Source organism: Haliotis rufescens, unplaced genomic scaffold (assembly GCF_023055435.1).
Source record: "Haliotis rufescens isolate VD_foot unplaced genomic scaffold, xgHalRufe1.0.p SCAF_24, whole genome shotgun sequence".
NCBI classification, from domain to species: Eukaryota; Metazoa; Mollusca; class Gastropoda; order Lepetellida; family Haliotidae; genus Haliotis; species Haliotis rufescens.
The window spans coordinates 3,299,045-3,324,246 of NW_025963935.1; the positions used below are offsets into that span (position 1 = coordinate 3,299,045).

General features: G+C 42.3%; 1 protein-coding gene and 1 long non-coding RNA gene across 5 annotated transcripts; one reads left to right on the forward strand and one right to left on the reverse strand.

Annotated features, from left to right (window-relative positions):
* Nucleotides 1-2,741: 2,741 nt before the first annotated feature.
* LOC124119025 (mucin-5AC-like) lies at nt 2,742-20,622 on the reverse strand. 3 transcript variants are annotated; one of them, XM_048402043.1, is made up of 7 exons: nt 20,519-20,622; nt 14,597-14,674; nt 12,433-12,729; nt 10,685-10,984; nt 9,803-10,102; nt 4,608-4,649; nt 2,742-4,176 (listed from the first exon to the last, which is right to left on the reverse strand). In XM_048402043.1, exons 1-7 carry the CDS (start codon nt 20,535-20,537, stop codon nt 3,260-3,262), a joined length of 1,953 nt encoding a protein of 650 aa, XP_048258000.1. In that variant the 5' UTR covers nt 20,538-20,622; the 3' UTR covers nt 2,742-3,259. The 3 variants fall into 3 exon arrangements, with proteins under 3 accessions (XP_048258000.1, XP_048258001.1, XP_048258002.1); XM_048402044.1 differs by lacking the exon at nt 14,597-14,674 and having other exon boundaries at nt 20,519-20,614; XM_048402045.1 differs by lacking the exons at nt 14,597-14,674; nt 20,519-20,622 and adding an exon at nt 13,899-13,919.
* On the forward strand, nt 18,498-23,789 carry LOC124119027. 2 transcript variants are annotated; one of them, XR_007222813.1, is made up of 3 exons: nt 18,498-18,551; nt 22,261-22,428; nt 23,327-23,789. It is a non-coding gene; the product is annotated as an uncharacterized LOC124119027 (long non-coding RNA). The 2 variants fall into 2 exon arrangements; XR_006858573.2 differs by lacking the exon at nt 18,498-18,551 and adding an exon at nt 19,865-19,912.
* The last annotated feature ends 1,413 nt before the right edge of the window (nt 23,790-25,202 follow it).

Below are 25,202 nucleotides of genomic sequence, written 5' to 3' on the forward strand. Positions count from 1 at the left end.
AGTGTGTAGGAGTAGCTCTCAGGACACAACACACTGTCAGGTCATACAGGCTGTAGGAGTAGCTCTCAGGACACAACACAATGTCAGGTCATACAGGGAGTAGAGGTAGCTCTCAGGACACAACACACTGTCAGGTCATACAGAGAGTAGGAGTAGTTCTCAGGACACAACATACTGTCAGGTCATACAGGGAGTAGGAGTAGCTCTCAGGACACAACACACTGTCAGGTCATACAGGGTGTAGGAGTAGCTCTCAGGACACAACACACTGTCAGGTCATACAGGGAGTAGGAATAGCTCTCAGGACACAACACACTGTCAGGTCATACAGAGAGTAGGTGTAGCTCTCAGGACACAACACACTGTCAGGTCATACAGGGAGTAGGAGTAGCTCTCAGACTCAACACACTATCCGGTCATACAGGGAGTAGGAATAACTCTCAGGACACAACACACTGTCAGGTCATACAGGGTGTAGGAGTAGCTCTCAGGACACAACACAATGTCCGGTCATACAGGGAGTAGGAGTAGCTCTCAGGACACAACATACTGTCAGGTCATACAGGGAGTAGGAGTAACTCTCAGGACACAACACACTATCCGGTCATACAGGGAGTAGGAATAACTCTCAGGACACAACACAATGTCCGGTCATACAGGGAGTAGGAGTAGCTCTCAGGACACAACACAATGTCCGGTCATACAGGGAGTAGGAATAACTCTCAGGACACAACACACTGTCAGGTCATACAGGGAGTAGGAGTAGCTCTCAGGACACAACACAATGTCCGGTCATGCAGGGAGTAGGAGTAGCTCTCAGGACACAACACAATATCCGGTCATACAGGGAGTAGGAGTAGCTCTCAGGACACAACACACTGTCAGGTCATACAGGGAGTAGGAGTAGCTCTCAGGACACAACACACTGTCAGGTCATACAGGGAGTAGGAGTAGCTCTCAGGACACAACACACTGTCATGTCATACAGGGAGTAGGAGTAACTCTCAGGACACAACACACTGTCATGTCATACAGGGAGTAGGAGTAGCTCTCAGGACACAACACACTGTCATGTCATACAGGGAGTAGGAGTAACTCTCAGGACACAACACACTGTCAGGTCATACAGGGAGTAGGAGTAACTCTCAGGACACAACACACTGTCAGGTCATACAGGGAGTAGGAGTAGCTCTCAGCACACAACACACTGTCAGGTCATACAGGGAGAAGGAGTAGCTCTCAGGACACAACACACTGTCAGGTTATACAAGGAGTAGGAGTAGCTCTCAGGACACAACACACTGTCAGGTCATACAGGGAGTAGGAGTAGCTCTCAGGACACAACACACTGTCAGGTCATACAGAGAGTAGGTGTAGCTCTCAGGACACAACACACTGTCAGGTCATACAGGGAGTAGGTGTAGCTCTCAGACTCAACACACTATCCGGTCATACAGGGAGTAGGAGTAGCTCTCAGGACACAACACGCTGTAAGGTCATACAGGGAGTAGGAATAACTCTCAGGACTCAACACACTGTCAGCACATACATGGGGTAGGGGTAGCTCCCAGGACACAAAACACTGTCAGGTCATACATGGTGTAGGAGTAGCTCTCAGGACACAACACACTGTCAGCTCATACACGGAGATGGAGTAGCTCTCAGGCCACAACACACTTTTAGCTCATACATACTCAAAATTATGATCACCAGTGGCACATTGAAAGGATGCCGGTGGTAACTTTCTGGTGACACCACACCTGACAACACGAGAAACTAAATTGCACCTGACCCGGTGCCGGACCATGACAGGACTGGGCGCAGAAGTAGAGCAGAGCAGAGTACTCATTTTCATTGGGTTCTTGGTGTCAATAATGTATTTGTGTTGTGTTGGCTGTCACAATATAGTGTTTGATAGGCATCATTTAGAAAGTGACGGATGACAAGATGGCCACAATTTTATGAATAACAACTTCTTTAATACTGACGTGACGTGTCAGTGTAGATCTTTATACAAGCAAGACTGAATGAGAGACATAGTACATAACATAAACTAATGTCCAAAAGGAATGATACCAAGTGTTCAAAAGGTTATGGAGGAAAAACAAAACCAGAAACTTCATATTGGTATATTTCATTAGAGCAATCTTTTAACATCATGTGTACAAAAATTCATTTTAATCATATTTAAACATGCAGAGATTTGTATCGGTATTGTGTTCCTAACGTGTCGGGTCAACAGATTTAACAGTAGATCTCCACGTGGATGTCGTGCTACGGCACATGACATCGTTTTTGCAAAGTATACGTTTTTTACACAAATTGTCAAATTTTCCGGCCTTTTCCCACCGATTACATTTGGCTTGGTACGTGGGGTATGTTTCAATATGTTTTCATATAAAGTAAATCACTTATAACTCAAAATGAATTATAAATAGTTGGTATCATTATTTTTGGACATTAGTTTCTAGAGTAGGTGGAAGATTAACAGTAGAGGATTAACATTGGTAGGTGTTGACATGTCGACATGCATACGATGAGTGAAGCCGATTTCTAGTGTCCCCCGCTATGATATTGCTGGAATATTGCTAAAAGCGGCGTAAAACCATATTCAGTCACTCATCCCAGTACGATGAAAGTAGTCCATATCGATATACATTGCTTATCATTTTACATTCCTTTGGAAATGAATGCTGAAGAAATTGACCAATCAACACAACTAGTTTGCAGTAACTACAATGCACACACAACAAGTTTAATTGCATATCTGTTTCTGAGTATACACAAAATATATATGTTAAATGTTCGAAATGGCTTTTCATCAGAAAATATACATAATGAAATACAGTGAGTTACCTACAAATGTTGATGACATGAACTCCTTTAGTGGTATATATGTCTGCAATAACAATATATTGTTTCAGGCAATTTAAAACACACATGACTGGCACATTTTTATCATATGCGTCTTCTTAATGGGGGGAAGTTTATGAAAGTTGCTTAAAAGAAAACACACTGTCCTGGTAAAATAATAAAGCCTGATTCGTATTTTTGTGGTAATCCTGCTTCTGTTGTCACCGCCGTGATGTGGCTGGACTATTGGTAAAAGCTGCTTAAAATGATATTTACTCATTCATCCACTGATGCTGCTGAACTGTTTAGAACTTTACCGTGCAAGCACTTCGTACAGCCAGCAAGTTGAAATGTCTGTAATAAAAATAATTCGCGAATCAGTTATTTGACTTCAAACATTTTGCAGTTAGTAATAGTTTACAAATTTGATTTTGATATATTTAGGGTCCTTTTCACGTGTTGTGACGATGTATTTTCCTATTACATGACGATAGCGGACAACGAGGACGACAGCGAGTACAAGTAAGACGCCAAGGCCTAGAGTAGCATCAGTTGGAGTGTCTCTGTCTTCAGTGGCAGTGGGTCTGCTGGGCGTGGGCGTCGGTCTGTTGGGCGTGGACGTCGGTCTGCTGGGCGTGGGCGTCGGTCTGTTGGGCGTGGACGTCGGTCTGTTGGGTGTGGACGTCGGTCTGTTGGGCGTGGACGTCGGTCTGTTGGGCGTGGACGTCGGTCTGTTTGGCGTGGACGTCGGTCTGTTGGGCGTGGGCGTCGGTCTGTTGGGCGTGGACGTCGGTCTGTTGGGCGTGGACGTTGGTCTGTTGGGAGAGGACGTCGGTCTGTTGGGAGAGGACGTCGGTCTGTTGGGCGTGGACGTCGGTCTGTTGGGCGTGGACGTCGGTCTGTTGGGCGTGGACGTCGTTTGTTGGGCGTGGACGTCGGTCTGTTTGGAGAGGACGTCGGTCTGTTGGGAGAGGACGTCGGTCTGTTGGGCGTGGACGTCAGTCTGTTGGGCGTGGACGTCAGTCTGTTGGGCATGGACGTCGGTCTGTTTGAAGTCACTATCACGTGTTGTGACGATGTATTTTCCTATTAAATTACGATAGCGGACAATGAAGACGACAGCGAGTATAAGTAAGACGGCAGCAGGCAGAGACAGTCCGATAGCAAGGCCTAGAGTAGCATCAGTTGGAGTGTCTGTGTCTTCAGTAGCAGTGGGTCTGCTGGGCGTGGACGTCGGTCTGCTGGGCTCGGACGTCGGTCTATTGGAGGTGGACGGTTTCTCGGTTGGTACCGTGGAGGTGTCGGCACTGGTGGTCGTTACATCTTAAACAAGAAATTGTGAATCATGAGTGAGTGATTGTTTTACGCCGCTTTTAGAAATATTCCAGCTGCACGTAGACCATGCTGCACGTATTTTTTCTCTTGCACGCTTTAAGCGAATTCCCTTTATTACCGCGATACACTGTATTGTTTGACAATAAGGTATGTCGATGTTTTCTTACTTTTTCTGGTATTTCTTGCATTTAGACGGTTCATAAGTTGGGAGGCACGGGTGACCCAGTCGTCTACCTCCGAGGTTTTGGTTGAAAATGTTTTCCCTCTTGGCGTAAAAATGTACTCACTAATCCAGACATTTTGAAAGATTTAAGATTTTCCTATATGTAGATACTATTAGTTCTAGCCGTAGGGTAGCGCATATATCTGCGTCAACATTCCCCAAGTTAGTGTTAATTCAGTATATATATTCAACTTACCGGGTACTGTGACTGGAGTTGTTTCTGTCGTCTGTGCTGCTTCTACAAGGTCAGAAAAACATGCGATTATATTTTCAATATCAGTTCAGTGAGTAAATAAGGGAGTTACTTGTAAGCAATATCAACGATGAGACATAGACTTCCGATAATCGTTATGATGTGACTGCTTAAAGCGCCCAGGTTTTTTTCCAGTAAGGACATCGTGGTAGCCTGGCTATAACTCATCAGGATCAAAACTCGGGATCGATGGACACACAGTGATGGAGAGCCTGGCATGAGAGTCGAAGGTCCGGGCCTGGATCCTCGACCGCGTCATATCATAAGACGTTAAAATATAATACTAGTTATGACCCTGTCTGGCGGGCGGCATCAAGGGGCTAAAACAAGGACTGGTGGGCTTGTGCCTGAGTGGGATATGCATGTTAAACTGCGACAAGGTATCTCAGTGGGCTAGCACTATAAAATCAGCATTAGTCCAGACTGCTACAGCAGCCACAAACAAACAATCACGCACGCACGCACGCACGCACGCACGCACGCACGTACGCACACGCACACAAGCACGCACGCACGCACACACACTGTAAACACAACTCACTCACCTTTTACCAATATGTTGTACTTGTAAATTTACTCTGAGAATATGCTACAAAACCATTTCCACAATCTCAAAACCAACGAACTTTTCGGGCTATATCAAGAACATGTGTTACTATCAGATAGTTATGATACCAGGAGTATTCTGCCCCACCGCCGCCCACCAGCCTTCTAAGCCCTTTTGGTACATAACAATAAGCTGGGACCTTTTCGCTCTATGAAGTTAATCCAAATCGCGTAAGCGTGCCAGGTAATACGATACGGCTATGGTTGTTGTCACACCTCGTGCAAGGTAATACGATAAGGCAAAGGTTGTTGTCACACCTCGTGCCAGGTAATACGATAAGGCCAAGGTTGTTGTCACACCTCATGCCAGGTAATACAATAAAGCAATTGTTGTTGTCACACCTCGTTCCAGGTAATACGATAAGGCTATGGTTGTTGTCACACCTCGTGCAGGTAATACGATAAGGCCATGGTTGTTGTCACACCTCGTGCCAGGTAATACGATAAGACTATGGTTGTTGACACACCTCGTGTCAGGTAATACGATAAGGCCAAGGTTGTTGTCTCACCTCGTGAAGGTAATGCGATAAGGCCAAGGTTGTTGTCACACCTCGTGCCATGTAATACGATAAGGCAAAGGTTGTTGTTACTCCTTGTGCCAGGTAATACGATAAGGCCAAGGTTGTTACCACACCTCGTGCCAGGTAATACGATAAGGCCTAGGTTGTTGTCACACCTCGTACAGGTACTACGATAAGGCTATGGTTGTTGACACACCTCGTGCCAGGTAATACGATAACGCAAAGGTTGTTGTCACACCTCGTGCCAGGTAATACGATAAGGCCAAGGTTGTTGTCACACCTCGTGCAGATAATACGATAAGGCTATGGTTGTTGACACACCTCGTGCAGGTAATACGATAATGCCAATGTTGTTGTCACACCTCATGCCAGGTAATACGATAACGCCGAGGTTGTTGACACACCTCGTGCCAGGCAATACGATAAGGCTATGGTTGTTGTCACACCTCGTGCCAGGTAATACGATAACGCCAAGGTTGTTGTCACACCTCGTGCAAGGTAATACGATAAGGCTATGGTTGTTGTCACACCTCGTGCCAGGTAATACGATAACGCCAAGGTTGTTGTCACACCTCGTGCCAGGTAATACGATAAGGCCAAGGTTGTTGTCACACCTCGTGCAGATAATACGATAAGGCTATGGTTGTTGACACACCTCGTGCAGGTAATACGATAATGCCAATGTTGTTGTCACACCTCATGCCAGGTAATACGATAACGCCAAGGTTGTTGACACACCTCGTGCCAGGCAATACGATAAGGCTATGGTTGTTGACACACCTCGTGCAGGTAATACGATAAACCCAAGGTTGTTGTCACACCTTGTGCCAGGTAATACGATAACGCCAAGGTTGTTGACACACCTCGTGCCAGGTAATACGATAAGGCTATGGTTGTTGTCACACCTCGTGCCAGGTTATACGATAAGGCCAAGGTTGTTGTCACACCTCGTGCCAGGTAATACAATAAGGCTATGGTTGTTGTCACACCTCGTGCAGGTAATACGATAAGGCCAAGGTTGTTGTCACACCTCTTGCCAGGTAATACAATACAGCCACGGTTGTTGTCACACCTCGTGCCAGGTAATACGATAAGGACCAGGTTATAGTCACACCTCGTGCCAGGTAATACGATAAAGCCAAGGTTGTTGTCACACCTCGTGCCAGGTAATACGATAAGGCCAAGGTTGTTGTCACACCTCGTGCCAGGTAATACAATAAGGCTATGGTTGTTGTCACACCTCGTGCAGGTAATACGATAAGGCCAAGGTTGTTGTCCCACCTCCTGCAGGTAATGCGATAAGGCCAAGGTTGTTGTCACACCTCGTGCCAGGTAATACCATAAGGCCAAGGCTGTTGTCAAACCTCAGTCCAGGTAATATGATAAGGCCAAGGTTGTTGTCACACCTTGTGTCAGGTAATACGATCAGGCCAAGGTTGTTGTCACACCTCGTGCCAGGTAATACGATAAGGCCAAGGCTGTTGTCAAACCTCGTGCAGGTAATACGATAAGGACCAGGTTATAGTCACACCTCGTTACCAGGTAATACGATAAGGCCAAGGTTGTTGACACACCTCTCCACTAAATCAAAATGTAGTGCAATTGTTCTGGGTTGCTCGACACATAAAGGTGACAGGGAGTCACACCAATCATATCACTAATGTGTTGTTAACCACTGCGTTATTTAAGGTTTGTTCATGGTATTCACGCCTAGCATATCCAGTGCAGAGATGTGGCCGCTTGTAAGTAAAACAAAACGTTTAAGAAATATATACACAAAGAAAAAAGTTAAGCACACCTTTATATATTTCTTCATTGTTTGGTTCCAATGTTTGTTACAGTAAATGAGGCATAATTGCGGGAAGAATTGTTTTCTCGAGATGATGTAATCAGTCATGCGTGACGAAAGCTCACGTGCCTTCTTTGGTGTACTTACGAGTATCTCTAAAATCAGTATATCCAAATGTTAAAATTGCTTTCTTAAGTTTTAAACAGTTATTCCAAGGCGATTACCAAACGCCCCAAGATGGCAAATCGACAAATCGCCGATAACCCTTTTTAACATGTACTCGACTGAAACAGCTGTGGTTGCCCAATCGTCGTTTCAGCACCAGAAACGTCAGGAACCGGCTGAAAGCATCATGACTGAGGGCTAGACGAGTCATAAAGCGTCCCTTGTTGCGAGATCACCACAAAGCACCTCGTTTAGCATGGTGTATTACACGACTGAACTGGAATCTGAGAACTTGGAGACGGATGCATTGGTCAAACGTAAGTCTCTTTCTGCTCCACGTCACTGATGGAGGAACGAGGGTTTGGAGGCACCGGACCACGGCCTACACCCCTAGGAACATTAAACAGGCTGTTGCATACAGTCGGGGCTCGGTGATCGGGTGTATCTCTCATGATTGCAGGTTGAATTTGGTCACCATAAAGGGCAACTTAGCATTTTGACAACCACCCTCTTGCAACTCGACCTCAGTACATTGATGACAATGCCAGGCCTCATCGTTTGCATGCAATCGTGGATTACAAGAGGGCCAATGCAATAACGACTCTACCCTGGCCAGCAATGAGCCCAGATTTGAACCCCCTTGAACATGTTTGGGATATTCTTGGGCGGCGCATACAGGCATGAGATCCTCCTGTACAAGATGTACGCCAATTGGAAGCAGCATTCCATCAGGAGTGGTTGTTGTTGACCCATTATCAGATCCAACGTCTGACTGGAGGCATGAGACGTAGGGTGGAATGCGCCATCCGGGCACGTGGCGGTCATACCACTTCAGATCTGTTTCACGTGTCATGTCAAGTAGAGACTTTAAGGAACATTTGTACACGAAACATCAAACGTAACTCGTTTACTAAATCCTGCAGCTCCAAATTGTTTTAGTTATTGTCTGAGGTCAAAAACGTAAGGACCATATACAGGCTCCAGCAACAGTACCAGACCACCAACACTACAGATTACCGGCCCCGTAGTGGAAGGCCAAGGGTCATCACCCGACGTCAGGATCGTCAGATTCTGCGACAGCATCTTCAAGATTGCTTTGTGCGGCTGCGGGAACTGCTCGACAAGACAATGGGGGCACACCAGTGACACGTTAGTGCCGACATCGTGCGTCGACGATTGACGAGCAGACAGCTCAACTGGCACAGGCCACACCTAGGACACATTCTGCCATCATGCCATCACCGGGACCGTCTTCAGTGGGCAACATAGCACCAGCATTGGTGCCACTAGCATTGGAGAAGAGTCCTCTTCTCAGATGAGAGCCGTTACTGCATCTCAACAATGGTGAACGTTATTCGGATGTTTGTGTTGTTGAGAAAGACTCGTGGTGTGGTCCGAGCATCATGGTGTGGGGTGATATTGGTCTTGCAAAGGGGTTGGCCCTGTGGTCTTCAAGAACATCGGTCCAGGGAGAGGCAATGGTGTCACAGCAGCTCGGTACATTGATCAAGTCTTGAGACCATACCCCATATTTCACAACCACGAGTCTCATCATGATAACGCCCGTGCCCACAATGCAATATCAGCAAGAGAGCAGAATGGCATCAGAACCATGCAGTGGCCTGCCCTTAGTCCCGATTTAAATCCCATTGAGCACTTGTGAAACGAGATTCAAAGACGGCTGAATGACGTCTGACCAAGGCTGACAACTACAGCTGAACTGCATCAGGCATTCCTCAGAGTGTGGGCTCAAGTGCATAGGGCCTTTATCAACTGCCACATTCATTCCATGTATCGACGTTGCACGGCAGTCATCAATGAACATGGCGGACACACGAGATACTGACTTGTGATGCCATTTGCTCAGAGACTAGTGTTGTTTGACACTTTTATTTCAACCTTGATGATCAGTTTTGCCAATTTTTTCCTTTGTAATATGTCTCAAAGTATGTTTACAGTGTTTGGACAAGTAAGGTTTCCCATATATCTATCCATGGTGATGTTTCTTTTGCGATTCAGTATACATGACATACATGCATAAAAAAACAAGAACTTACCACTCAACTTGTCAACTCCGGCACAGATAAGTGTTCTGGTGATGTTGTCACACAGGAATATGACATCGACGTCTCCAAAGTGATCGGCTGTGACATTCAAGGGCTGGGCTAGGACAGCATCAGTGATATTGTCCATTGTCTGGTTTTCTAGGAGTGCGTTGTTTATGCGTCCAGTCGTCAGATAAAATCCAGCTTGTTGAGAACAGTAGTAGTTCTGGATGTCTATTGTCAGGGTGAGATTAGTGCCAGGTTCCAGTGCGTTGGTGTCCGTGTCGCTGCTGATGTTGCACTGTGGCGGTGCTGGTTGCAACGAATAGATAGATGAAATTACATATTAGCTTCCTGAGGATCATGCATAAAAGTTGAAGGAACAAAATACTTTGACAATGCACACACATATCATCGGTACAAATAACATTAACTGAGATGTAATGTAATCAAGAAATAAATATGAAACATAATTATCATCAGTAGTTCGTTTTTGGAGATAATATGAATTGTGCAGATAGACTGGTCATGTGTAACTTTCAGAACAAGATTTCTTCCCCTAGCTATGGTAGGATTCGATGATCATTGGTTTGAATTCCAGACAAGCTCTTGTGATCAGTGGTTTGTCGGCACCACACCCGTGATCGCAGGTTTCACCCAATTGGTAAGCAGCTAAAACTGTGTCACTTAAAAAAGTGTAAAGGCAAACTCGCTGACTCGGACATAACTCATGTTTTTGTACGGTAAAACTGACTTGTGTCACTTGTGTCACGATTTCCTTCTATACCAGGCTGTTACGCAATGATATTGCTGGCGTATTGTTAAAAGAGGCGTTAAACAAAACTCGCTAACTCAGATATTTCTTATTGAAAGGAAAAGGACTTTTCTACCCACTTTTCAGTAGCTTCTGAACACCGTTACCAGTAAGAGTCCAACTTCTGTCACATATGAAGTTTATCGACACATCGCCTAATCGGGTGATATCTACGTTGAAGGTTGTGTTAAGGGTTGAGTTTGATACATCACTGACGTTGTGTTTCGTGGTCAACGCTTCAGTCACAGCACCAGTTGTCAGATCAAAGCCCGCCTCCCGAGAACAGTAGTAGCCTGTGATGTTTACTGTTAAAGTCAGCTGTGCTCCAGGTTCCAGGGAGTCAGTGTCCTCGTCACTGCTGATGTTACATTGTGGGATCCCTGGTGGCATAATTATATGAAGAAAGTGATTTAACAACACAAAACTGACATGATTTTGAAAGGGAGCGGGTCGTATAATATCAGCATCCATTGATCATTAAAGGCTGGTGTAATACAATCATTATTCCCAACATAAATGTAAGACATATGGGACCGAAAGCACACTAATATTCATACTTCCCACAAACAATATGAATACACAATATGGAAAGGTTTGATGGCGATAAACGTGTGTAAAAATAATTTCGGGCGTGGAGATCAGTATCTCATGTCTTCACCATGCTGAGCGATGCTGTTAATTAACTTGGATATGGCTGTCAATGGTATTGCCCGCCGCAGATTTTCTACAAACGCAGATGCTGGGTCTTTGACAAAGAAAATCCTGAAAATGCTCTATTGGGGACATGTCAGCCCAATATCCGCATGCTGTCTCTTGGGGTAAATCGGAGACGACCTGGGCACAATGTGGTCTGATAATTCAATATTTCTGCTGATAATTCTCACGAATATAGCAGCGACAGGACGCAAATTTTTTGTTGGCCAGTCAAATGTCCATTAAGAAATTTGTAACCAAATCAGTTTGCCTGTCATGTGTGATACCGCCCCACATCATGACACTACCACGGAGAGCAGGGGATGTGAACGGAAGATGCTGAAATTCGCCTTCCTGTCATTGTACGGAATTATATATTTATAACAAGAGTAGATTTGAATCTATTGCGTAGTGTTATTAATGAGACAAGACGATTTTTCGTGGTGTCGCATTGAAGGCCGTTTGATGACAATTGTCCTTCAGGCAAACAAATACACTTTTTGACTTCCCAAATATTTTGTGTAATAATAATATATACTTTAAGAGCGTGTTAGCTCAAATGCATTAGTTATTGTGAGCTCCACTATTAGCGTACATGCTTTTGCTTCTGTGTGCACGTGCATCACACGCTCTTCATGCATGATGTGAAATTTACTTGTGATTTGATGATGCGTTCAGATGCATCGCCCACGGTAATGTAAATATGCACATCAATGATAGCTACATTCCAGTCATTCCTTCCAATTATTTATGATTGTAAGTAATTGATGACCTTAAGCAACACGGGTAAGCCTGTATGTTTCCTAAGTCTCTAGGTACACACGGTTCCGTGGTTGTTAATAACTTCATTAATGACATCTTGGGGATAACTTCATAACATCTCTAACTGTGTTACATCTTGGGTACTAAAGACACCGCTCCCATCAAGACCTAAATTAACAGGTCGTGGTAAGACTTTAATACTTTAGGGATTATAACATGGCCATATTTGTCCTTGGCGGGGAAAAGTACTACAACGTTTGCTTTATCTTTTTTATTTGTGAGTTGATATTGCTTGACTCATCTCAGGGATTAGGGTTTACGATATCCACTAAGTCACCAAATGGTTTCCAGACTTCCATGATTATATACTCACTAGCTGTCGTCAGTTGACACACGTCGACAGGGATGGGTTCAGTTATGGTCGCATCCACATTCCTCCACGTTCCAACATCTTGCAACCCAACACTGTGTATAGTGAGTGTAGAGTGTGTGTCGTTCATTGTTGCACTGTACCCAGCCACCGGGCTGCAGCTGGGGTTGCAGGTGACGACATACCGGCCATCAGTTGGTCGTACCCATATAAAGCCTGTATAGTTGCTTCTGTCACCTTCTATTGTGTATTCTGATCCAAGAAGAGCCACTCCCCCAGGGCAGTCTGTGTCCGTCAGTGCTGTAACGTGGAAGAGAGTTGTACTGTTATCACTACTATTAGTACGTTACTGCTGTTGTCGGGGCTACTGTTAATCTCACAATATATACATCGCATATACCACGGGGTTCCGGGATAGAAAAGGTTGTCAGGCACGGTGACTTGGTTGATAGCGTGTCATCGTTTCCCGATAGCATGGATCGTTGTACGCAATAACGGTCACTGGATTGTCTGGTCGATTTATCTGTTGGAGTGCGGCCTTAATGAAGGAAAAAAGGAGACCCCTCACATAAAAAAAAAACATATCAAAACGAGATTTGACATCGAATCGGTAATATTACAGCCAGATCGCGATGAGAACAAGTTAGTTATTGTTAAATGCCTGTCGACAAAGAATAGTGACAGAGTAAGGTTACCACATCGAACAGCTGGCTACCCTTTCGTGGACAATAATAGTATCAATTCATGAAAACAATGAATATCAACACAAAAACACATTGTAATAGATACCATGAATTTTGAAATGACAAAATACCTGTAGTCATCTTAAATACAGTGGTTGAATATAAAATAGCAATTATGTGCAAGCAATACGCTTGTAAAAATAATAAACTTGTGAGAACACATATGAAATCGTCAACTTTAGCCTCAATGTTGTGGAGCAGATGAAGCATTTTGATGTATTTGAACGTGGATTAGGACGTACATGTATATTGTTCTCCACCCTCGGCGTTTAAAGCAACGATCTGTGATGTTGGTATTACAGTGGTATGTTTTGTTGTTCCATCTTCCTCATTCGCCAACTGACCGCCTCCGTGGTCTAGTGGTAGAGCGTCCGCCCGGAGAGCGCAAGGTCCGGGGTTCGATCCCAGGCCCCGTCATATCAAAATACGTTAAAAGATGGTACTTGTTGTTACCCTTGTTGTTACCCTGAAACTAGGACTGGTCGGCTCGGAGTCAGTGTACTGTGTCTGAATGGGGTATTCATGTTAAACTCCGGCATAGTTTCGAGCACTATAAATCGGGATCAGTCCGGACTAGTACAATCAGCCACACACACGTGTGCATGCACGTTGCTATATCAACGGCTAACAGACGAACTATGTATAGAACATATTAAACGTGAATGAGATTCATGTGTCAAAATTTATAACGTGATGCTAACAATCCAATTTACAATACATACGTACAATCACTTCAAACGGAGTAACTTCTCCGCACAAGGATTCCATCTGCTCGAAAACAAGTTTCACAATAGCATTCTTCATCACACAGACATACAGGTTAAATACAAAACACGTCCGGGTGGTTTAATGTCACAGTCAACAATATTCAAATTGAGTGAGTGTGTTCAAATTTTACATCGCATGGGCAGTATTCCAGCCATATTGCGAAGTGAAAAAGATAGTTATTATTATATAAATAGACATTGAATGATAAATAGAGGTTATCACGCGAGTGTTTGGGGATGGTAATTATCCATTAGGAATAAACATTGCATTTAGCGACTATTTAAACATAGTTGATTAGTAAGGGTGAATACCGATACGTGGATAGTTTCATTGAGTACTTTGGCAGTCCCGTATCCTGTTTTTCGTAGCAAAAAGTAAATAAGTAAGCTAATTATGAATATCATTAATACCAATATTTTATCGAGAACTGAACAATAACAGCATGTGGTATCTACAAGGGCTTCTAATGGAATGGAAAACTCCAGAGTGAGTGAGTGAATGTTGTTTCATGTAAACAAAAATTAAACCATTCATATTTTCGAATCAGAGACTTGCACCGAGTCTGCTACCGTGCTCTTACAAAACTACTGCTAATGCGGTATTTAACCTACCCACCATCTGATCATTGTGAAGGAATACGTATTAACTGTGCTTACCATGAGTAGAGCACACCGCAAGGTTAAGCAGAACCATGATTAGATTTCTTCTATGCATCATTGTCATTGAGACATCCACTGAAAAATAAAATGAGTGAGTGAGTGAGTTCGGTTGAACACTGCTGTGAAGAGTGTTTTAACTATAAGACGGCGTGAGATGGAGGTGTTAAACATTTAAAACTCACGACCATGAGTATGACGCTGACAAATCTGGGAGCTTAATCAGGGTGAACCGGGATTCCAACCTATGATTCCAACAATGTATGTGGACAAGTGGCTGACTGGTAAACAACATGGCTACACTTGCCAAGAAAATTTCAACAATAACCAGCTTTTTCGTCTCCATGCAAATTAACCAAATAGACAGTTAAATAAATGAATTGCTTATCCATTGTTTGATCGTTCTAAAATAGCCATAAATGTTTTTTGCACACCAGATGTGTATAATCTTACGTGCATCCTCGTTTGCTCCAAACTCAAACATATCACCACCTCCGACTAGCCTCGAATATTGTACATAAATCAACTTCTCTTGATATATTTGACCTTGTAAGACACTCGGGTGAGATTCTCTATAAATTATGTGCCTTATCCACTGTTTGTTTGTTTAAAAGTAAACTTGTGTTTCTAACAGCTTAAAATGTTCCTTTTGTCGAGATGGTCAGTCTGTCCTCTAATTGTTGTTATGACTAACATTAATTAATAAATACATGTCAGCTTTACGAGGAACAAGTTCTGGAATATTTACTCCAACGTTTGCCTCAATAAAAATAGGGGTGTCAGAAGCAACACGAAAATGCGTTAAATTTAGATTACTATGGTCATTAGATCAATGACCAAACAAAGAAACAATGGTTTAGTCAGTGATATACAAGCTATAACATGGCACGTACTCTAGGTGAAATGCAACAGCAACATAGAGATTCGTAACGAGGACGCTTGAAGTGACTCACAGTTTTATCAAGCACCTGTCTGAAGTGAAACGTATTATAAATCACGAATTAACAGTTTTACACGCCAACTTTCTTCTTATCATTGTTAAGTTCATACGCCTTGGGTGCAGCTTGCTGTCCCTGTTGAAATCAATTCCCTGCCTGTGATTGCCAGTCCCTGCATTACCTTTATGAATCTAAACCTAGTAGACCCGTGACGATCTGGGGTAGAATAGGTCTTCAGCAACCCATGCTTGTCGTAAAAGGCGACCATGCTTGTCGTCAAAAGCGACTAACAGAATCGGGTAGTCAGGCTCGATGACTTGGTTGATGCATGTCATCGATCCCAATCGCGTGGATTGATGCTCATGATATTTATAACTGGATTGTCTTGGCCAGATTTGATTAGTTACAGACCGCCGTCATACAGCTGGAATATTGCTGAGAGCGGAGTTAAACAACAAACCAACAAACCAACTAAACTTTGTAGTGTTGTATTGTATTGTGACCCTCGTTCAAGTATCCCAGTTGACGGGGGACACCAGAAATGGGCTTCACACATTGTACCTATGTTGGGAATCTTCGGCGTGACGAGCGAACGCTTTAACCAACAGGCTACCCGATCGCTCCGTTTACTTTGGAGCGTGCTGTAGTTGTTGAAATAATTGTAGTTTGTTTGTTTGACTTTAGATGTACCGAGCCTTTTAGTAATAGGATATTCTGGTTATTTTCTGGCGTTGTATATTTACTTGAACTGGGTTAATGTTTTTCTTGGTGGAATGTAAGTCCCGGAGTAGCTCTGTAGTATTTATACGGTTTTGTCATATTTATTTACAACCCTCGCCTCAGAGATACCACTATCAATCTCGATATGATGCTGTGGCATATGCACAGACGTTAATAAATGACTCAATGTAAGGCACATCATTTTTTTATTGCATGAACTCGAACAAGATTTGCGTGCGAGTACTCACCTGGATGTATAAATCTCCTTATCATAAACACTTATTGCAACTGTTGTGAAGAGTTAATTTGTAAACGCTAAATGGGACATAATTACGTTAACAATGATAAGCTGTGACATTACATCACAAATACGTTGACAATGACAGGTTGTGACATTGCATTACAAATACGTTGACAGTGACAGGCTGTGACATTGCATTTCAAACACGTTGACAGTGACAGGCTGTGACATTGCATTTCCAATACGTTGACAAGGACAGGCTGTGACATTGCATCACAAATATGTTGACAATGACAGGCTGTGACATTGCATTACAAATACGTTGACAGTGACAGGCTGTGACACTGCATTACAAATACGTTGACAGTGACAGGCTGTGACATTGCATCACAAATATGTTGACAATGACAGGCTGTGACATTGCATTACAAATACGTTGACAGTGACAGGCTGTGACATTGCATTCCAAACACGTTGACAGTGACAGGCTGTGACACTGCATTACAAATACGTTGACAGTGACAGGCTGTGACATTGCATTACAAATACGCTGGCAGTGACAGGCTGTGACATTGCATTTCCAATACGTTGACAAGGACAGGCTGTGACATTGCATTACAAATACGATGAAAATGATAAGCTGTGACATTGCATTCCAAATACGTTGACAATGATAGGCTGTGACATTGCATTACAAATACGTTGACAATGACAGGCTGTGACATTGCATTACAAATACGATGACAATGACAGGCTGTGACATTGCATTACAAATACGTTGACAATGACAGACTGTGACACTGCATTACAAATACGATGACAGTGACAGGCTGTGACATTGCATTTCAAATACGTTGACATTACGTCAACTCCTGTCCTTGTCACGTTAACGCTGATATTTTCATTACGTCATAAAAGGTCTATTTATTACGTTAACACTGGTCTTTATATCACGTAAGCAATGGTATAGAGTGAGTGAAATCATCATGACATATGTTCTCCATATCAAATTGAAACATAGGGATAATAATGACTATTTTCATCCATATATTTTGTCAATCCAGAACCAAAGATCTGACAGAACGTCAGAGAAGCAGGTTTCACTGCAGGATACGCGGATAGTGTGTCTATAAATTCAGAGCTATATATTCCAGGATGCAATATATTTTATTTTCAGCCTGAAGCAAATGCTCATGATTCGTTATATGAAGAATAAGGGATATATTAAGATAAGAGGTAAAATTGGTTGTGGCTTTCTGCCTTGATTGATATTAAAGATATGTGTCATTACAAGGACAATTATTGTTTAGTAAAATAATATCTAGCCTTCATTAAACGCAGAGGACAATAACACAAGCACATATTCTGCAATACAAATTCAGTAGATTAATCATGAACAAAATACACAATTTCAAGAATTCAGTTTTGTTCAAGCAATACAAATGCTCTTGTCAACTTCGGGGGGCAAGGTGGCCCAGTCTTCGAAGGCGCCGCGATCCTCTGTGCATAGTTGCGTCCCTTGGACACGCCAGAAACCTATGATTGTTGGTTCAAATCCAGGTTCCCACCGATTAGGTTTCAAAGTTTGTCAGCACAATGCCTGTGCTCGTTGGTTTCACTGAAGTGGTAAACGTCTAAGACCTGCATCAATTCGGGCTTTCCTCCAACATTAAGATGACATGCCGTGATCTAACTGGAATACTGTTAAAAGCGGCGTAAAACCCAAATCACTCACTCATGTCAACTTCATCAGTTTAAAAAAGACTAAATTTCAGAGTGTCCTCTTGCAAATGCAATCATACCAGGGACATGAATTCTGCTCGTGTGCTATTCAGGAAGAATTTCCAGTTTAGTTGAGCCAGCTCTTGTCAAGCGCGCCACGATAAACAAAGCATTTCGTGCCCTCACATAAACAGCCTTATCCACGTTGTTTTTCAATTTCAATTCAACTTGACCTCAATCCCTAGTGCCCGCGATGCCCCAGCTTTGTTATCGCTGCCCTGTTGGAGACGTCATCTTGGTTCCAAACAAGGTCTGATGGCTACACTCTCCTCAGGTAAAAACTCTACCGTAGAGGTGTGATTTGAGTTTAGAGAAGTGATAAAAAGTCAGCGGCGGTGCATGTGGTGGAAACGCAAAGACACAATTTGCTACTGAAACCATTGCCACGTATGTGCACATACACATTGTTCTTTACCAGTAGAGCATAATATGAACAGAGCTCTCCTTGACGTTTTTCTTTGACTTTATTCTCTGACGTTGTATCCCATGTTGCTAGTTTTTGCTCGTCAGTTGTCAACGGACATCACCAGCTTATACACATGTTTGGTGTGATTGGGGCCATACATCTCCACTGCTTGCTCGTGATATACAATTCGCATGAAAAAGGTCACAAAGTCCCTGGATTTGTTTTGTTGGGTCACCTTCTAATCTAGTGTCAACATGACGGACACCTTGCAAACCGTTCCCTCCAGTGGAATGTGTCAGATCCCAGCAGTGTCATTGATACGTTGAATAGTAACATGTCGATTTAGCCATAACCATTTGGTGGAGTTAGATTTGGCATGATGTCAATTTGGCGGATCCCCAGAACGAAGTCATCTTCTTTGCTGTTCTATTTTCTTCAACTGTAGCCCATTCAACTTTTGATCCCATGCGTGCTTTCTTATATCTCCGGGGTGATCGGATAGCCTAGTGGTTAAAGCGTTCGCTCGTCACACCGAAGACCCGTGTTCGATTCCCAACATGGGTACAATGTGTAAAGCCCATTTCTGGTGTCCCCCGCCGTGATATTGCTGGAATATTGCTAAAAGCGGCGTAAAACCATACTCACTCACTCACTCTAATATCTCCATGAGCTTCCTTTGGTGAAATGCCCTATTTGGGCAGGTACATAATCACAGCTCATTTCTCAGACTTTTCTGTTGTCGAAGTTTCTCTCACCCCTGTCTAGCTGACTTGTTGAAATCAGATATGGTGATCAGTGTAAACTTATGTTATGACATCCAATTGTCGAATACTTACACCACAATAAGAAATATCTGAGAACCAAGAGACTTTTCAATTTACCCTCGGGGCATGTAGGTACTTTTGGAAATGAATTATTAGATAATTATATAGAATTTGTGTACGTTCATTTCATGAGTTTCATAACTACACTTATAGTTATGTGTTTATTGTTTTACTCCGCACACAGCAATATTTCAGAAATATGACGGCGGTCTGTAAATAATCGAGTTTGGACCAGATAATCCAGTGATTGATATGAGCATCGATCCACGCAACTGGGATACGATGACATGCCTGAACCAATCAGCGAGCCTGACCACCCGATCCCGTTAGTCGTCTCTTACGAAAAGCATAGTTACCTTTTAAGCATGGGTTGCTGAAGACCTACTCTACCCCGGATCTTCACTGGTGAGCATATTTTTTATTTTCATTTTCCCTCTTTATTCATCTCAGCAGGTACAGCATTTATATATACATGTCATGTCAATACAATTGTGGTACATTGTTTTTAAAGTTTTAAAAAATGTACATTTTTTCATACAATAAATAGTGTATCACTGTTCAGTTTTTAACAAAGTGTGGAAGGAAGACCAAAAACTGAAAAAGTTTGCATAGTTACAATTTGTGAATGACATTACCTTTGTAGCATTGTACTAACTTTTTATCTCATGCTGGATGTGTTCAAAATGTGGCCTAAATCCTTTCCTGCATTGTCTGTATATTACTTGTTTTGTTATTGAAAGTACATTATTTAATGGGTTAAAATCCAAATAAAACATTTTCTCTGTTTAAATCAATGATTCCTTCCACAACAGATTTTAGCCAGATATACAGTCTATACAGTGAGCTTTTTGTTCTTAGGGAATACTTTCTACCTTGTAGAGTTAGCTAAGCGTGATAACGTTACCTTCACAAATTCATATACTTGTGTGACTATTTCCCGTCGATTTTGTTTATGAACATATTATATTGATCAAACATATTTCTATATTAGATAAAAAATAAATAACTCACAAATTGTGTACTCCAACATAAACCATCCGACATCTCTACCCTGTGGTCCACCTCACGAGGAAGTGCAGTCTACAGGGACTAGCTAGCATAAAATAACTCCTTGAGTGACGTTCATTGTTGTCTATAAATAAGTGACCCTTCGGTCCTGTTCGAACATGGTGTGCTGCTGTTGATTTGGCCGAGCTCAGGTTATCAGAGTGAGTGAGTGAGTGTATAAAGTGAAAGAGAATAGTTCTGTGTCAATACAATGCTGGATAATAATGTGGCGACATGAACAGAGAACCAGGGTGTACCAATGTTGACATGCATGTATTGCCGACAGCTGTATATGTAGGTCGACAGATTTGGCGGTCGCAGCATAACGTTTTGGTGTTGAATTCTCCCACACTGGTAGAGCAAAACTAGCGCAAGACTACTTAATGGCTCAATGCTATTGTCAAGAATTATTATGTTGTTCCTAATGTAAGCTACAGAAACAAATCGTATAGACAGTGAGACCATGGCATCTGGGCTACGTTCTTGCTATGTAAATGGTATCATGTATATCTCACGATTTTACCAGATACGCTGTACGAAATATATGAAATACTGTCTATCTTTTTCTGCCTTACTTTCTATAAGTCCCTGATTTACTGCATGTTTATGATTATTTCCATTAATGCTTCAAACAATCGACATGATTTCCAAACAGCAGACATATTTGCATTTTCACCTATTAGTTCAAGAATAAATGAATATTTGATAAAAATACACCTATTGAAAGATATTTGCATTTCATAACTTGAACGTTTACGAACTAACTTTAGCGCTTAATTTCATCTATTGATCGATTGAGTATTATATGTATCTCACCTCTCCAAATGGATATTCAACCCATGAAGATCCGGGGTAGAATAGGTCTTCAGCAACCCATGCTTGTCGCAAAAGGCAGCTATGATCGGGTGGTCAGGCTGATGGTCAGTACTTGGTTAATGCATGTCATCGGTCCAAAATGCGTGGATTGATGCTCATGATGTTAATCACAAGATTGTCTGGTCCATCATCGTGACATCCTATACAACCCCAGGTGGACAAACATCAATGATGTCAAATGTCTAGGTGAAGCAGATCACCTGTTGATCTTATTTATCAATAAGTGATGTCAAAATGTCCTGCATTATTCTGATTCTATTGTAGACTATGTTGGTTGGTTGGCTGGTTGGTTGTTTAACGCCGCACTCAGCAATATTCCAGCTATATGAAAGCAGTCTGTAAATAATCGTGTCTGGACCAGACAATCCAGTGATTGATATCATGAGCACCGATCCACGCAATTTGGATCGATGACATGTATTAACCAAGTCAGCGAGCCTGACCACCCGATCCCGTTAGTCGCCTTTTGCGACAAGCATAGTCACCTTTTACGGTAAGCATGGGTTGCTGAACACCTATTCTACCCCAGAATCTTCACAGGGGGTAGACTATGTATTTAGATCAGATTTGTATAAGGCACCCAGTAACAAGTAACTGGACATAGAAATGAAAAACAAATATGTCTTAATAAAGTTAACACATATGCAGATTATCGTGTGTACAATGTTAAACATAATTTGAAATATGGATCACATTATATCCTTCGGTCAAACACGCTATTTTGAAGCATGGTTGCAAATAAAATGGAGGCAGCTGTCATCAAGATTTTTTATTCAATTTCAATCGTCAGCATCATTGTTATCAATCGCCTCTTCTTCAATCATTACCAGCATGGAGACGCCTTCTTCTGCACCATCATCGCCCCAGACATCATCACCAGATGTCATTTTGCGACTTAACAGTATCCAGAAAACATAAGATTCCCAAAAGCTGAAACACACGATCCCCATTTCAACAACGCCAGTAAGCTGCAAGAGCAACTTACCTGGACATGCCAGGTAAATTATGTGTTCAAATGTTCAATTTCCCGACCTTCCATGTCTACTGCATACATCAAATAAGACATTTATTGCAAAGTTTACAAACACAAGGATAATTAATCTTTGACATTATATCTCCAATATCTTCCGTTTGAGTTGAATTGCCCGGCAAGAAATCATCAGGGAATTCATCTACCATTTAGTTATCTGTATATATGTCCTGATAACCAGGACACACTTGTATAGTGATAGTTACCTCCCCTCTATCGCACATTGCCTGTTGCCTCGAATCCCGCACATGTAATGCTTGCTGTGGAAGTAAATGTTTATTTCTTCATTCTCACAACTTGTATTATCCATGAAACTTGCATGTTCTCATGTTCTCCCAACTTCTGATTACCAGTCTGCATTGAACATTATATTTAGAGTCTATACTTTTTAGCCCAGTCGTCTAATGCGCAACTATTCGCTGTGCTGAGTTGCGTCCCTTGGGCACGCCAGAAACCTATGATTGTGGGTTCGAATCCTGGTTCGCCCCGATTATGTTTCTAGGTTTGTCAGCACCTTACCCGTGCTCGTTGGTTTCACCGAAGTGGTAAACGTTTGAGACTTGCATCACTTCGGGCTTTCCTCCCACATAAAGCTGACACGCTCCGATATAATTGGAATATTGTTAAAAGCGGCATTAAAACCAACTCATTCACACACTACCTTGATAGTGGCTGAAATAGTGCTGATGTGTCTTAAGATTTTAACTCACTCACTCTTTTAAATAAGGCCAATAAACAAAGCTTTTGCCCAAATTGCCAGTCACAGGCACATTAAGATTCCTCAGATATACCATTATTGTATCCATCAAGTCATAATTTGTCAAACATGTGCTTATTTACCGAACGTATGTATTTGCATATTTCAGGCGAGAAACAAATCAGTTCTTCAAGAGGCCTTAAAGAAATAGTCAGCTCTATGGAATTCCCGCTGCTCATGACATTGCTGCAATGCCCAGATCACATCTGACTTTGGCGTCACTATTTGACAGATTGACGCTGAGGGTCATGGACAGAAATGTGTATAGCAAGCTAATGAGGACAATAAACAAGGCCTCTTCAAGAATAGTTGTGTGACTACACTCGTGTCACTAGAAGGGACCACAGTCACTCACTCAGTACGCATCTCTGGTGTCTAGTGAAAAATATTTGTGTCGATCGGGAGTAGATTGCCCGTTTAGGAGTAGAGCAGGTCTTGCAGATTCCAGTTGTACAGTGCTTCCGACGACCACCTGATGCAAAACATGGTCCCATGGTACATGACGTGATAAAACGCTGTTTACTAAACCTGTATTATAAGTCAACGGGTTTCTCTTCACAGAGTGAGTGTGTTTGGAGATATTAATGATAATAATATTCTGTATTTGGAATAAACATTGTATCTTCTAGCCTTGCCGAGCTAAATAGTGTTTATTCCTAATACAGGACATTTACCATCGCCTAACACACAGGCTTGATGACCTCTTTCTCTTATAATGTCATTTTCCAATTCTGTCCTCGAAAACTCTCTTCCCATCTCTCACAAACATTACCGAAACATTGAACGTTTTCCATGAATGTGCGCAATACTATGTAGTACGTCAGAAGGTTAGTGACGTGTCCGTCGGACAGCGACGACAATCAATGTAGTTCCATCTGAAACCTCTTTCTTTTACAGTAGCGTAACGACATATAGGCACAACAACAATTGCCTACACAAATTGTTTCTCTTTTCCTTTCGCGGCAATCCACTGGTCTGTCCGTCAGAATAACTGCCCTTTATCAAAGGGAAGTTACTCTAACCCTAGTCTATGAAACGTAACGTTTGTTTAAAGTCTGCCTGTCCGGTCATAACGTTGCAGTCAGATGAACACACATCAACTAAACGAAACAAGGTAACAATTCATACACATTTCGGCCAAATCCAACAGTGTTAATGTGGGGGAAATGTTCCAAGCCGTAGAGGTCTGCAAGCAAAGGTATTGAAAGTGATCATGCTGCTGGCGCTAGGCTAGTGTCCTCGCCCAATTGTTTCGCAATTTATATCTCCAAAGTTCCCAAAACGTGTAACATGCCACAGATGCATCAACTTTTGCACAAACCACGTGTAGCAGTAGTTTGTCTGATTAACTAGCTGAAACTCATCTTACAACTTACCACTATGTGGAACAGATAAACAACACAGTATTTGACCTATCATTTTACAACCGTCTATGGAACATGTCTTTGAAAATCATTTACAAGTTCAACACATGAGGAAGACATCTTTAATTTGGGGAACACAATGTTTTGGAGTCTATACTTACTACTTCACCTGATGAAAGAGTAAATTTTACTTCGAAACATTGAGTTCCTCATAATAAAGTTACCATCCATAAATTCTCTTCCTTACATGTATGTATCATCCGTGTATCACCTGGTTTCTACTTCGTTTTGAGGAAAGTTATTCCGTTTTCATAAGCACATCAAACCGAAATGTATTTTCATATATTTAATCCTGAATGCTAAATGCTAAACAGAGACTGTGATAGCCGCTGTTAACACTCAGCATTTCAGGCATTTACGGACGAACGCAAGTCCTTATTGTATATGAATCAGATGAACTGAGGACCAAAATCGGGGTGAATCTAGAAAAAATGTGTATGCAGGCACCACTGGGAATTGCGTTCTCATACACTTCTCCCAATTCAGAAGACTATTGATAACTTATAAAAATGAGTTACACACATCAGGGAATATAAACATTTGTCAATTAATTTCTTATTG